The following is a 12,842-nucleotide window of genomic DNA, read 5'->3' on the forward strand; positions in this document are numbered from 1 at the left end:
TAACACAGAGATGGAGACTAAGGTTAGTCAGAGGAGGTTCTTCTGCTGAAGTAAGTGTTAACCTGGATATCAAAAGAAAAGTAGAAGTTGGAGAGGGAGAGAAGAGGGAGAAGGCATTTCCTGTGGGGATCTCATCTGGTGCCAGGGTTCTTCTGACATGTAACATACATGCACACATGTGAAAAAAATCTAGATTCTAAAATCCTTGTAGGTAGGATGTGGGAGTCTTCTGTTTTCTAATTTCCCCTCCCTCTTTAGCACTGCCTCACCCCAAGTGCCTAGTAAAAGATGCTGGCATACATTATAATAAATGTTGACTCATGGGGCAGCTAGGTGGCACAGTGGATAAAGCACTGACTCTGGATTCAGGAGTACCCGAGTTCAAATCCAGCCTCAGACACTGGGCAAGTCACTTAACCCCAATTGCCTCACCCCCCCCCAAATGTTGACTCATAGGGAGGGGGTGAGATGGCAGGGTAATTAGAAATATGAAATGACAATCTATCTGCACTTTACAATAATACCGCCACATGGTTATTAATGACTTTTATGATTAGGAAGTACTTTCTCAATCCTCATGCTGACTGAGGAATGCAGTGTAAGTATTATTATCTCTGACAGAGAAGGAGTGTGATATAGTAGACAGAGAGATTGTCTGGAAGCACAGGCAGGAAGACCTGGCTTCCAGACCTTCCTTAGGCAGCTTAATCTTAATCTCTCAGTACTTGAGACAACTAGATGGTACCAACCTGCATTATAGAGTGAGTTACCTCATCCAGGGGTTCACTGGACCAACACTCCTCAAAGTGTAGTCTGCAGACCCCTCGAAGCACCCAAGACCTTTTAGAGGTCTTTGAAGTCAAAACTATTTTAACAATAAAACTAAGGTGTTATTTGCTTACTAAAATATAATTTCCAAATACAGATCTTATGTGAGGCTTTCTTTATATGCCCAAGCCAAAACAAGATATCACAACAGACTGAATGCAAAAGTAGATATGGGAATTCATTTAGTTTCCATTAAGCCAGACAGTCAAGAGATCTGAAAAACAATGCTACTCTTGCTATTTTTGAAAATATAGTTATTTTTTCTATGAAAAATATGATACCTGTTAACACCCAATGAGTTTATTGTTGTTTTTAAATGAACCAAAGAATTTTTTATACATGCTCTTATTTTATTAAAAAAAAACACTTTGTGATTTCCCATTTAAAGACTATTTAAAAAATTATTAGTTTTAGTTTCTATTATGCTAAATATTGGTTGATATAACCCACATGGGGGGTCCTCAATAATTTTTAAGAGTGTAGGGGGGTCCTGAGACCAAAATGTCTGAGATCTAACCCAATGAAATCCCAATCTAACCCAATCCCAATCTCCATCCTGTGGTTGTTGTAGGAGGCTATAACATATCACAACCCTGTGGTATAAAGGACATCACTAACAGAGAAATAGACTGGAAAAGGAGGCCATACAGTGGGTATTGAGGGTGAAGGACAACAATCAGACATCTGGTGCTGTAATAATAACCATAGTAACAGAACTAGTAGAAGGCCTTCAATTCAATGAGCAGCACCCTCGGCGAAGGGTTTACACAGACAAGAATCACACAGGATCAGAAGGTGCAGGCTTGTGTGTGGGCACAGTGGGGAATCCATGAGCTATTATGCCAGCAGAGAGACTGCCCACATCTGTGATACCGTAAATCCACCACAGTTCCCCAATTTTAGAGACGAAGAGACTAAAGCTCAGAAAGATTGACCATCTTGCCGAAGGTCACACAGCAAGAAATGCTGACCCTGGGAGTCGGACCCAGGACTTTTGCCTCCAGGTTTAGTGTTCTTTTGATCAAACCACATTTGGTAAAATAAACACGCATTCATTAAGCAGTTACTCTGTGTCAGGCGCTGTGATAATCGCTTTATAATTATTATTCTCACAACTCTGGGAGGTGGGTGCTATTATTACCCCCATTTTACAGTTGACAAAACTGAGGCAGAGAGAGGTTACAAGTGACTTGCCCAGAGTCACACAACTAGTCAATGTCTGAGGCAGGATTTGAATGTGTTCCTGATTCTGAGGCTCAGCATTCTATCCACCTGAAAAGTCAGGTGCAAACAGAATTTTTGTTAGGTTGCATCCTATTTTTAGAATACCAAGGGAGTTCTGAATTCCTTTTTAAAAGTGAAGAATTGGGCAGCTAGCTGGCACAGTGGATAGAGCACTGGCCCTGGAGTCAGGAGGACCTGAGTTCAAATCTGGCCTCAGACCCTTGACACTTACTAGCTGCGAGACCTTGGGCATGTCACTTAACCCCAATTGCCTCACCCCCCCCCCAAAAAAAGGTGAAGAATTATTTCCCCCAGGGAATAAACCATGCCCTAATTCATCCAGTTTGAGAGGTCAGTTTTTTATATGGGAAGTCTTCTTAAAGACAGGCATAGCCCTTACAGTGAAATCATTACAAATCTCTGGTTTTGAATCCCGGTTAAGTTCTGTTTAAGTGGGTACTTTATATGTCAGGTTCTCTGAAAAGGGCCACAGACCCTCTGGGGGGAAAAAAAAAGCAGCTTGAGTTAAAGGGCAAGCAAGAAGAGTTGCAGATTTGAACACTGCTGAATGCTTAAAGAGGATATTGAAGCACTGCATGCAAATTTCAGGCTACAGATCAGAAAGGGGTGTGTGTGTGTGTGTGTGTGTGTGTGTGTGTGTGTGTGTGTGTGTGTACACACATGCTCACAGAGGGGGTGGAGGGCTAGAAGCAAATTTGTCATATGGCCAAAAGCCAAAATTACTTTCAGCCAAGCTGGGTTTTTGTAGGACTCCATCTCTGCCAATGGAAGGAAGTACTTCCATTGTTGCACCTGTCTATATTACTCACTCCTCATGCAGTGTGTTCCCTCCAAACTGGCCAACCAGTTGTTCCCCACCATTCAGGCCTCTGTCCCATACCTGGAATGCTCTCTCTTCTCACCTCGGCCTGTTGGAACCCCTAACTCTCCTTTCTTCCAAGTCTCAGCTCAAGAGCTTCCTCCTTCCCTGATTCCCAAGGTTATTGGGGATCTAAGTCTGTCTCTCCCACCTGCTTGTCTTTTGTTTATAGGATCATGGGACTTTAGATTTCGAGGTACATGGGGTCTTGGAGGTCTGTGAGTCCAATTCCCCTCATTTTAGAGATGAAGGAAACTGAAGCCCAGAAAGGTTGTTTCTCGCCCAAGATCACACAGGAAAAAGGCTTCATAGCTGGGATTCAAACCTATTTGTGTCTGTGTTGTGCTCCCTGAAGAAGGACAGAAGGTCCTTGTAGGTTGAGCTGGCTTTGATTCTTGTCGCTGTGTCCCCGATTCAAGCACAATGCCTGGCACACACTGGAGGCTTGGTAAAAGCTTATTGAATTGAACCGTTAAATTCACCTGACTTTTTATGTGACCTCAGGTAAGAGAAGAAGCAACAGGTGGAGAACTGGTGATTTTGAAAGATAAATGGGCATTTTTTTTCCTCTTAAAAGTTGCAAACAGATGGTTAGAATTAATTTGCTTGGAGTTAAAGCTTATTGTATTAGAGAGCCCATAAGGGCTTTTGTTGCCAAGCTGGTCTTAACACCCCCAAACACCAGAGCCACGGTCCAGGAACATGCTTCATTAAAGTTGGGAAGACGGAAGGACAGGGGGTGGGTGGGGAGGTGCGTGTGAAGAGGGGAAGAATGAGCTGGGATTAGATTACCATTCATAACAATTAAAGATTAGTGAAAAAAAGTGCCTATGACACCTAGATACTTGTATTTTTAAAAATTGCTTCATAATCTTCTTTAACTTATTGTTCTTAAGTGCTTAAAGCATAGCTGTCTTAATTGAGTTTTATTTTATTTTTTTCCTAGCAAGAGCATTAAAGGGACAGAAACGCATGTTATTCTATTTGCCTCTTTTAATCACACGTGGGTGAGGTCTAGCTGTTAAGCCACTGGGCTGCACACAAGGCACCACCAACTGCTGGATGGCAACTTACCCTCACTGCCGGCTCACTACCTAGGAGGAAACAGACAGCCTTGTGAGTGCTCACCTTGCAACTCAACTGATCAAGTGATGGCAAAGATCTCAGGTGTGCCTGGACTCACGGTCCTACTGGGGAACACTGGGAAGAGCCTTGGCCTGTCTGGGAACCAGATCATTTAGTCTATTTAGGTCTAAGTCACTCTCCAGATGAGGCATCTTCAATCAGCCATCATAAAAAGATTTTTTAAAACTTGCTTCAGGAGGGGAGTATTCTGGAACATAGGGTAGCCCTCTTGTCCTAGTTGCAACAAAAGAGATAGTGGGAAGCAAAGACTGGAAGCAGGAGGAATAGGGTTTTTTTCTATAGCTTGTTTTCTGTCTTAAGTGGCCCCCTCCCGATTCACGTTGCAAGGGGAGAGACTTCCATTGAGAAACCAGGACTCAGAGCTTGGGAACTGACTTTTTCCTACAAGTCCCATTTGAAATGTGAAGTTCAACTTACTTTGAAGTCTAAGGGGATCTGAGTCTCTCCCTGAATTCTCAATGGAGATCCTGGGGTCCTCCTCTCTTCCTCTCCCAGAGGGGTCATCTTCAGCAGCTTCCAGGGCTTCGGGATTGTCAAAATATTTCTCTCTGCCACGGAGACTGTCCTGGTTAGTCTCATGACAATGACCTCGAGGACAAGAGACACACAGACAAATTAGAAATGGCCCTCTGGAGTGGGCTGAAGCAATTGCTGCCAAACACCACGAGGCAGGAACAAAGAAGGATCGATGTCCCGTCTTTTATCTGTCGGCAAACACACACACGTTAAGGAGATGGAGATCCAGGCCAGATTTTTTGTAGGGCCCAAGTTTCTGCAAAGTTGTTTTGAACAGCTGCTGCTGTGTGAAATCAAGCATTTATGGAAAATCTTCATCCACCGAGTTTTGAGCCCCCAGATCTGATTTTTTTCCTATTTATAGTGAGATTCTAGGCCAAATTTTCTTAAAGCTGAAAGGTTTTTAATAAATTATTCCTGCCCCCCCCATTTCTCTTTCTCTATTAGAGACGTGAACTCCAAAATTAGCACTGAAGCTACAGAAAGTATGACGGATGATGAAAGATAGAGGGACTATTCTATCTTAGAATGAAGGAAGCATCCTAGGATACCAGGAAGCATGGAACAACAGACTTGGGGATGTGGCATGTGTTCAGTTTCCTGTCGACACGCTAAGTGACTTCACATCAATATCATGTTGCTTGACTTGGTAAAGGTGGTAAAGGTGCAGGAGGAGGGAGAGAATTTGGAACTCAAACTTTAAAAGAAAAAACGATGTTAAATATATTTAAAAAATCACTATTACTGGGCAGCTAGGTGGCACAGTGGATAAAGCACTGGCCCTGGATTCAGGAGGACCTGAGTTCAAATACGGCCTCAGACACTTGACACTTACTAGCTGTGTGACCCTGGGCAAGTCACTTGACCCTCATTGCCCTGAAAAAAAAAAAACCAACCCAACAACACTATTACTTGTAAGAAACACAGGTATCTGTACTTTAATTAAGGAAGTGGGACCTTTTAAGACGATGTATGGAATAGTGAAAGTCATAATCTGGGCAGTGACCACTTTGCATAAAAACCAGATGTTTTAGGTATAATCCTAATATGCCCATTGACTTTGCTGCTTTCTGTGACTCAGTTTCCCCCTTTGTATCATAGAATTAAGGCTCCTTCAGGGCAGGGTCTGTTTATGCTCTTCTCTGTGACACATCAGTATGTGGTTAAGTGCTTACTTAGTAGATGCACGCTGCCTGACTTACTATTGAGGCTGATGGAGAGTAAAGTGTGGTATGGTGGTTGAAGGTACATTTTAGCATAAGGAAGATCTAGGTTCAAATTCTGCCTCTGACACCTACTAATTGAGGAAAGCAGGGCAAGTGCCTCACCTCTCCCTCTCCCAGGTAAACTGCTAAGACTTTAAGTGACAGAAGGAGTGCTGATCTGCCTTAGTGGAGGGCATTTCCACGCAGGGAGATTCATGCACTGAAAAAAGTCATGGTTTGGGATCAAAACCAAATATTAAGGCTGATTGCTAACCCCCATCAGAGGCAGTTGGGGTGGTGATACCCAGGAATCATATTTGAAATACGAGGGGCTGTTTCTTAACTTTATCAAAGAAATGGACACTGTTCTGCACCATCTAGTCACAGTAGCTGTTCTTTGGTAAAGGATATGATAAAACGTAGCTGATTCAAAGTGGCAAAGAACCAATCAGTTTCTCACTGGCACTTTGGGTGTGTATAGCTCAGTGAAGAATATTTCTGCTTAGTTTTAAAGGGTTCTAAAATTCACCTATTCTATTCCACAGGGGAGAAGGATATTTCTGACTGTGGGGTCAGAGCCCAATGAAGGGATGGGATTAGACGGCTTTATAACTTTAGATCTATGATCCTAGAGATGAGAAGGACGTTGGATGCCATTTCATTCAATCTCCACATTTTATAAACAAGGAAGCTGAAGCCCAGGGGAGAAGTGATGTGTCTGTGGTCACAGAGGTCTTGATTGACTCACTGATTCTGTGCCAACATTAGTACTTTTCCAATCACACCATGCCTCCTCCCAAGGCTTTACCTGTCTTACAAAGGCAATGGATCCAAGACCTGGGTAATTTGAACCTAATGTTAGAACAAGGGGTTACTGTCTAAGAGGCCTGGGGAGTGAATGGGGAAACATCTCCCTCTATGGCTTAATTCAATGGTTATGACCAAAGATACAAAAGTATGCTGAATGAAGTGTATTCACTTTGATGGGGGTTTTGTATCAACTGCTTGGGTCAAGTCTTCCCAGTAACACACACTGACGTCACAAGATGACTAAGCAGGGTATGGGAAGACGAATCTAATAAAACCAGACCCATCAGAGAGAGCACTGAGACAAGCTCCCCATTTATCTTCTTCCAGGACGTGGTCCAAGAGTAATGGCTTGGGAGGGAAGATGGTAAATCCTGGTTAGAAGCCCAACTCCAGCAGAAAGTTGAGGAGCAAAGAGGAAACACTCAGTTACTTTTCTTGTATTTTGGGTTTAGTTTTCACAGACCCTTCAATGCCTTGTTCCATGGCCGGAGGATCCCTGACCAGATGAATCCAGAATCCAGGAATCCTAAACCTTCAGTTCTGGGGAGCTTAATTTTTCCAGCATTATTCAATATGTCACTGCAAGTCTGGGCTGGTATTGTGAGTGTGTGTGTGAGTGTATGTGTATGTGTATGTGTAGGGGTGTGTGTGTGTGTGTGTGTGTGTGTGTGTGTGTGTGTGTGTGTGTGTGTGTGTTCAACTAATGCAACCCCTCCCCCATTTTTACATGTATCTTGGTCTACACCAACTGAAAAGAGAAAAAGACTTTTAGGCCTTGTAGTATCAGGAACTAAGAGCTGCTATTGACATGTGTGTATCTCATGTGTTCACCTTATTCCCACGGTACTCTAAATTTGAGCCAACATTTTCCATAGACGTTGTATAAAATACACATCTCCATATTTTGTGGGAGGTTCCATACTAGGTTTATGGAGGCTAGAGAACATTTTGAAACTGATTTTCACCTTTTGTTATGTTATCTGAACAAATGCCTTTACATTCTCATTCATTCTCTCTCTCTTCTCCTAGAAGAGTTACCACTGCCATCATCAATTTGAGCACCTACTATGTGCAAGACACGATGGTGGGTGCTGGAGCTTCAGAATTTTATGACGATCTAGGCCCTCAAAAATTTTTATAATTTGGTTGCAGTCAGGAATGACCAAAGACCGAGTGATTTTTTTTTTGATGGGGCAATGAGGGTTAAGTGACTTGCCCAGGGTGACACAGCTAGTAAGTGTCAAGTGTCTGAGGGCACATTTGAACTCAGGTCCTCCTGAATCCAGGGCTGGTGCTTTATCCACTGTGCCACCTAGCTGCCCCTAAAGACTGAGTGATATTATTTCTCCCATTAGAACTGAAGCTCTTTGAAGGCAAAAACTACTTTTCATTTTGTTTTGTATCCCCTGAACCTAGAGCTGAAGAGTGAGAAACGATCATTTGAGTGCCCATTAAGTATCAAGCACTGTGCTAATAAAGACAAAATTAAAAGAGTCTTTGCAGGGGCAGCTAGATGGCATGGTAGATAGAGCACCGGCTCTGGAGTCAGGAGTACCTAAGTTCAAATCTGGCCTCAGACACTTAACACTTACTAACTGTGTGACCCTGGGCAAGTCACTTAACCCCAAATGCCTCACTAAAAAAAAAAGTCTTTGCTTTCAAGAAATTCATATTCTGTGGGATGGAAACAAACATGTCTTATATATATACATACACACACAAAGAAGTACTAAATAAACACAAGATAGTTTTTGGTCTTGTGTCAGATTGGATTAATGATTCAAGGTGGCATACAAGTAAGAGTCAACAAAGTGGAGTGGCTAGAGCTGGACTTCTGGAAGACCTGGCTCTAAGTCTAGCCTCTGACACAGACTACCTGTGCAAACATGGACAAAGCGTTTCCTCTCCTAGTGCCCTAGACAGATCTCTAATGATAGCTAGCAATTATATAGTGGTTTAAGCTTCGCAAAATGCTTTATAAATATTAACTCATTTGATCTTTACAACAACCCTGGGAGGCAGGTGCCTTGATTATTCCTATTTTACAGATGAGGAAACTGAGGAAAAGGTTAAATGACTTGCCCATACGGCCAGTGTCTGAGGGCTGATTTGACCTCGGTTCTAGTGCTCTATCCACTGTACCACCTAACTGCCTCTAAGAATTTAAATTTTACAAATGTTGATTTACATCACTGGAAGGAGTTTCTACAACTGGAGGTTACTCATGATACAGATTTGTACCAAAAATAAATATACGATGCATTCTCATTTGCAAAGTGCTTAATAAATGCTTATTCACCCCCCCCCATCCCCTGATGGTGTTAGAAAAAAAGGGGTTACTGTCTAATGCTCTCTGTTGGTTTTATCATCTGGGGTTTCTCAGTTTCCTTTGCTGGATCATCTTCTCTTTACCAAGTGGTATCCCTGATGGTTATCCCTGGGCCCTATTTTCTTCTTTCTCTAGTGCTTTCACTTGGTGATCTTGACAAACTCCATGGGGTTCAACCATCATTTCTATGAAGGTGTCTCTCAAATCTATAAATCTAACCTACATCTTTCTCAAGAACTTCAATTTTACATTGCCAAACTACTTGCTGGACATCTCCACTTGGGTGTCCAATAATCATCCTAAACTCAACATATCTAAAATATGACTCAGTATCTAAAATATCAGTGTCATAAAATACGAATAAGTATCTAAACCCATCCCTTCTCCAAATTTCCCTCTTTCTGTTGAGGGCAACACCCTTCTCCTAGTTATTCCTGCTCAGAACTTCAGAGCTATCCTTGAGTCTTCTTCCTCCCTTCTTCCCTCCCGTTCTGTGTTCCATTACTTGCCACTTGCCAAGTCTTGTCCATTGGACCTCAACAAATCACTAGCATTCCTCACCTTCTTTCCAATCATATAATGATCATCCTAGCTCCAGCCAATCATCTTTAACCACAACTCCTGAAACAGCCTCTTCATTAGTGTGCTGCTTCTAGTCTCTCATCTCCCCAAGTCATTCTCCTAACAAATAAATATGCCTAGAACATGGGTCCGACCATGTTATTCCCCTCTTCAAAAATCTGCGTTGGCTCCCCATTGCCTCCGGAATAAAATTATACAAGTTCCTCAACATGGTGTTTAAAGCCTTCTATGATCAGACTCCCATTTGCCTTTCCATATTTATTTCATACTTCATTCCTCCATATACTCTTATATTCCAGTCAGTTGGTTTACTAGCTGCTTCCTATTCCCTGAATTCACCATTCCATCTCTTCTCCATGCTGGGAATGCATTCTACCCTCACCTTTGCCTCTGAGAATCTCTGGCTTTGGGCAGGTAGGTGGCACAGTGGATAAGGCACCGGCCCTGGATTCGGGAGGACCTGAGTTCAGGTCCAGCCTCAGACACTTGACACTTACTAGCTGTGTGACCCTAGGCAAGTAACTTAACCCACATTGCCCTGGGAAAAAAAAAAAAAAAGAACCTCTGGCTTCCTTTATGGCTTAGCTCAGGTGTTATCTCCTAGGACTCTGTCCATTATCTTCAGACTATCTTGTGTGGGTGTACATCCCTCCAACAGAGACTAAGTTTCTTGAAGGAAGGGTGTGTTTCATTTCTTTGTATTCCCAGCAGGTAGTACAGTGCTTTGTACATACATTGTATGTGGATTGTCTGTGGCTTTCTGGTTGTGGGAACCCCTTCTTTCCATGGAGATCGCCTCCTACTAATGCTATTGGGTCTTAGGAAATTCCTGAAGCTCAGAGTTTAATTAACTTGCCCATGGTCACATGCCTAGTAAGCTTCAGAGCTGGGAAGTGAACCCAGGTTTTCCTCATCCCCCATCCAAAACTCTTATCCATTACAAACCCCTGACTCCCATGCATATAGTAGGCATTTGATAAATGTTTGTGGAACTGAATTATAGGAGGGACTGATCAAATAGTCATTTAAAAATCACTTGCATTTCTGAATGGAGAAATGAAGTAGGACTGAACAAACCTAGCTTTGCTCCTGATTACTTGTAGGACTTTAGGTAGGTTACTTAATACCTTTCTGGGCCTCAGGATTCTCATCTATAAAATGGGGAGGTGGTGGTGGTAGTCTAAGAAGACCCTTGAGGTTCTTTCCAGACCTGAATTTAGGATCCTGTGAAGAATTTCACACTCCTCATAGACAGCTCTTAATCAGAGGAAAACAAAATGAGGCTATTAAAAATGAAGAGAAGGGGCAGCTAGGTGGCACAGTGGATAAAGCACCAGCCCTGGATTCAGGAGTACCTGAGTTCAAATCCAGCCTCAGACACTTGACACTTACTGGCTGTGTGACCCTGGGCAAGTCACTTAACCCTCATTGCCCCACAAAAAAAAAAATGGAGAGAAAATAACAGTAAGAATAATGATAATGAAAGACATGGTGCCCCAAGGGAATGTTAGCTGTCTTCTAGCTCTAAGAATTTTCTCATGAAAACTCTTACACCCTGACATGGGTTCAATGAAAACAAATAGCCACAACCACAAGGGCAAATCAGCAACTTTCAGCATTAACACTCAGGGAATGTCTTGCTGGTTCTGGTGTTTGACTCTTTCTACCAGCCTTTGCCTCACATCTCTTCCCTGCCCTCCCCTCCTCTTTGCACCATGAAAATTTAATTGGTTTCATCTTTTAAAATCTCTGCAGTCCGCACAGCACTTCATGGGTAATTTATAAGCTATGATGTGCACAGGACCCCAAAGCTAAAATTAGCCATCCTGCCTGACATCAGACCCGGGTGCTTTTTGATGCAGGCTTGGTGCATTCTAAGAATGTTGCCCGTCAGTGAAGGGAACCTGCCCACCCACTTTCACCTGCCAGAAGGTGGGCAGAACCGTTGGCTGGGGTGGAATACAGAGGTGAAGGATGGGGGACAAGCAGGCAAGGGGGCTGGCTATCCAGTTTTACTTTGAAATCAATCACTTTACAGAGCCAAGAAATAGGCAGCCCTAAAATGGGAAAAAAAAACACCACCCCAAAACACCTTAAGGGAGAAAAATTTACATGCCCTTAAGATTAGAATAGTTAACTTTCTTATGTTGACAGCTAAAAAGAGCCTGGAAAAGAGGTCTGGCGTGCTTTGGGTAAGCAGAGCTAAATATAGCAAGCCAAATTGCCTAATTCTTTAATTACTCCTTCTCCTTGGTTGTCTGGTAGAGAGATGAAGCAGTTAAGGGTGTGCCCAAGTTCCTGGCACTTGAACTCTCCAGTCGACCGTGGCCTCCAGGGGGCTGAAACTGTCGTCAGGTCAGGGATAAAGGTGCCTCACTGGGCGACCCGGCTAGCTCCCTAGGGTAAGGGATGTGAAGCAATGGAAGGGAGGAGAAGCAGCAAGGACACTGGGAAAGCTAACCATTCATCTTAGAGGCATGTGACTTCATTTGCAGACTCAATGCTTTGGTTCACCAGTGGGGGAAATCTGCAGTTTGGGCTCCCCTCATGCCCCAGATTTTTTGGAATAACTACATGGTTCTAATGAAATGCCTTGGGGTGAAAATCATACTAGAACAATTAATACACTAACATTGTTAGGCTGCAAATAGAAACGCTTGATTATGCATCTTGTATCCTACTTGTCTCAACTCCTGGCACTGAAGATGATGCACTGCAACGTCATTTATGTCTTTGTTTCCAAAATAGGCACTCTAGTTCTGCCCCTATCCTGCTGTATGATCTTGGGCACATTACCAAAGCTCTCTTCCAAAAACCAGGCATCCCACCAAACATGCTTTGGGGAGTTAAATAATATCTGGGATCACAGGTTTAGATCTGGAAGGTACCTCAATGATCATTCAGCCCAATGTTCTCATTTTTTAAATAAACAGGGAAACTGAGGGAAATGACATATCCAAGGCCACGTAACTAATAAGTAGCAGAGCTGGGGCTCAAGCCCCAGTCCTGTGGATTTGAATTCAGGGCCTTTTCTCTAAATCACTATGCTACCTCTCTTAAAGTCGCTCTCAATGCACAATGGTCTCTTTAAGGAAAAAGGTACAATGTGTCTTGTGGTTGAATAGAGAGGTAATGTGGCTCAGTGGGAAGAGAACTAGCTTTGGAGCCGGTAGAAAGGGGCTGAAAGTCCTCCTACGTGTGACTTCGGGTAAGTGAGAACTTCCCTGAGTGTTTCCTTATCTAGGAAATGAAGGACTTGGACCATTCCAGTTCTGGATCTATGAACCTAGTCTCTAAACTGGCATTTTCTCAGATTACTGCG

The 12,842-nt window shown here is 43.0% G+C and overlaps 1 protein-coding gene across 1 annotated transcript in view; it reads right to left on the minus strand.

Annotated features, from left to right (window-relative positions):
* TTC17 (tetratricopeptide repeat domain 17) overlaps positions 1–12,842 on the minus strand; it is a 114,057-nt gene that overhangs the window by 23,636 nt on the left and 77,579 nt on the right. Inside the window, exon 17 of the mRNA XM_043972198.1 lies at positions 4,496–4,666. Coding sequence (XP_043828133.1) covers positions 4,496–4,666 — 171 coding nt within the window. The remainder of the gene's footprint in view (positions 1–4,495; positions 4,667–12,842) is intronic.

The sequence above is a fragment of the Dromiciops gliroides genome, chromosome 6 (assembly GCF_019393635.1).
Source record: "Dromiciops gliroides isolate mDroGli1 chromosome 6, mDroGli1.pri, whole genome shotgun sequence".
Taxonomy (NCBI): domain Eukaryota; kingdom Metazoa; phylum Chordata; class Mammalia; order Microbiotheria; family Microbiotheriidae; genus Dromiciops; species Dromiciops gliroides.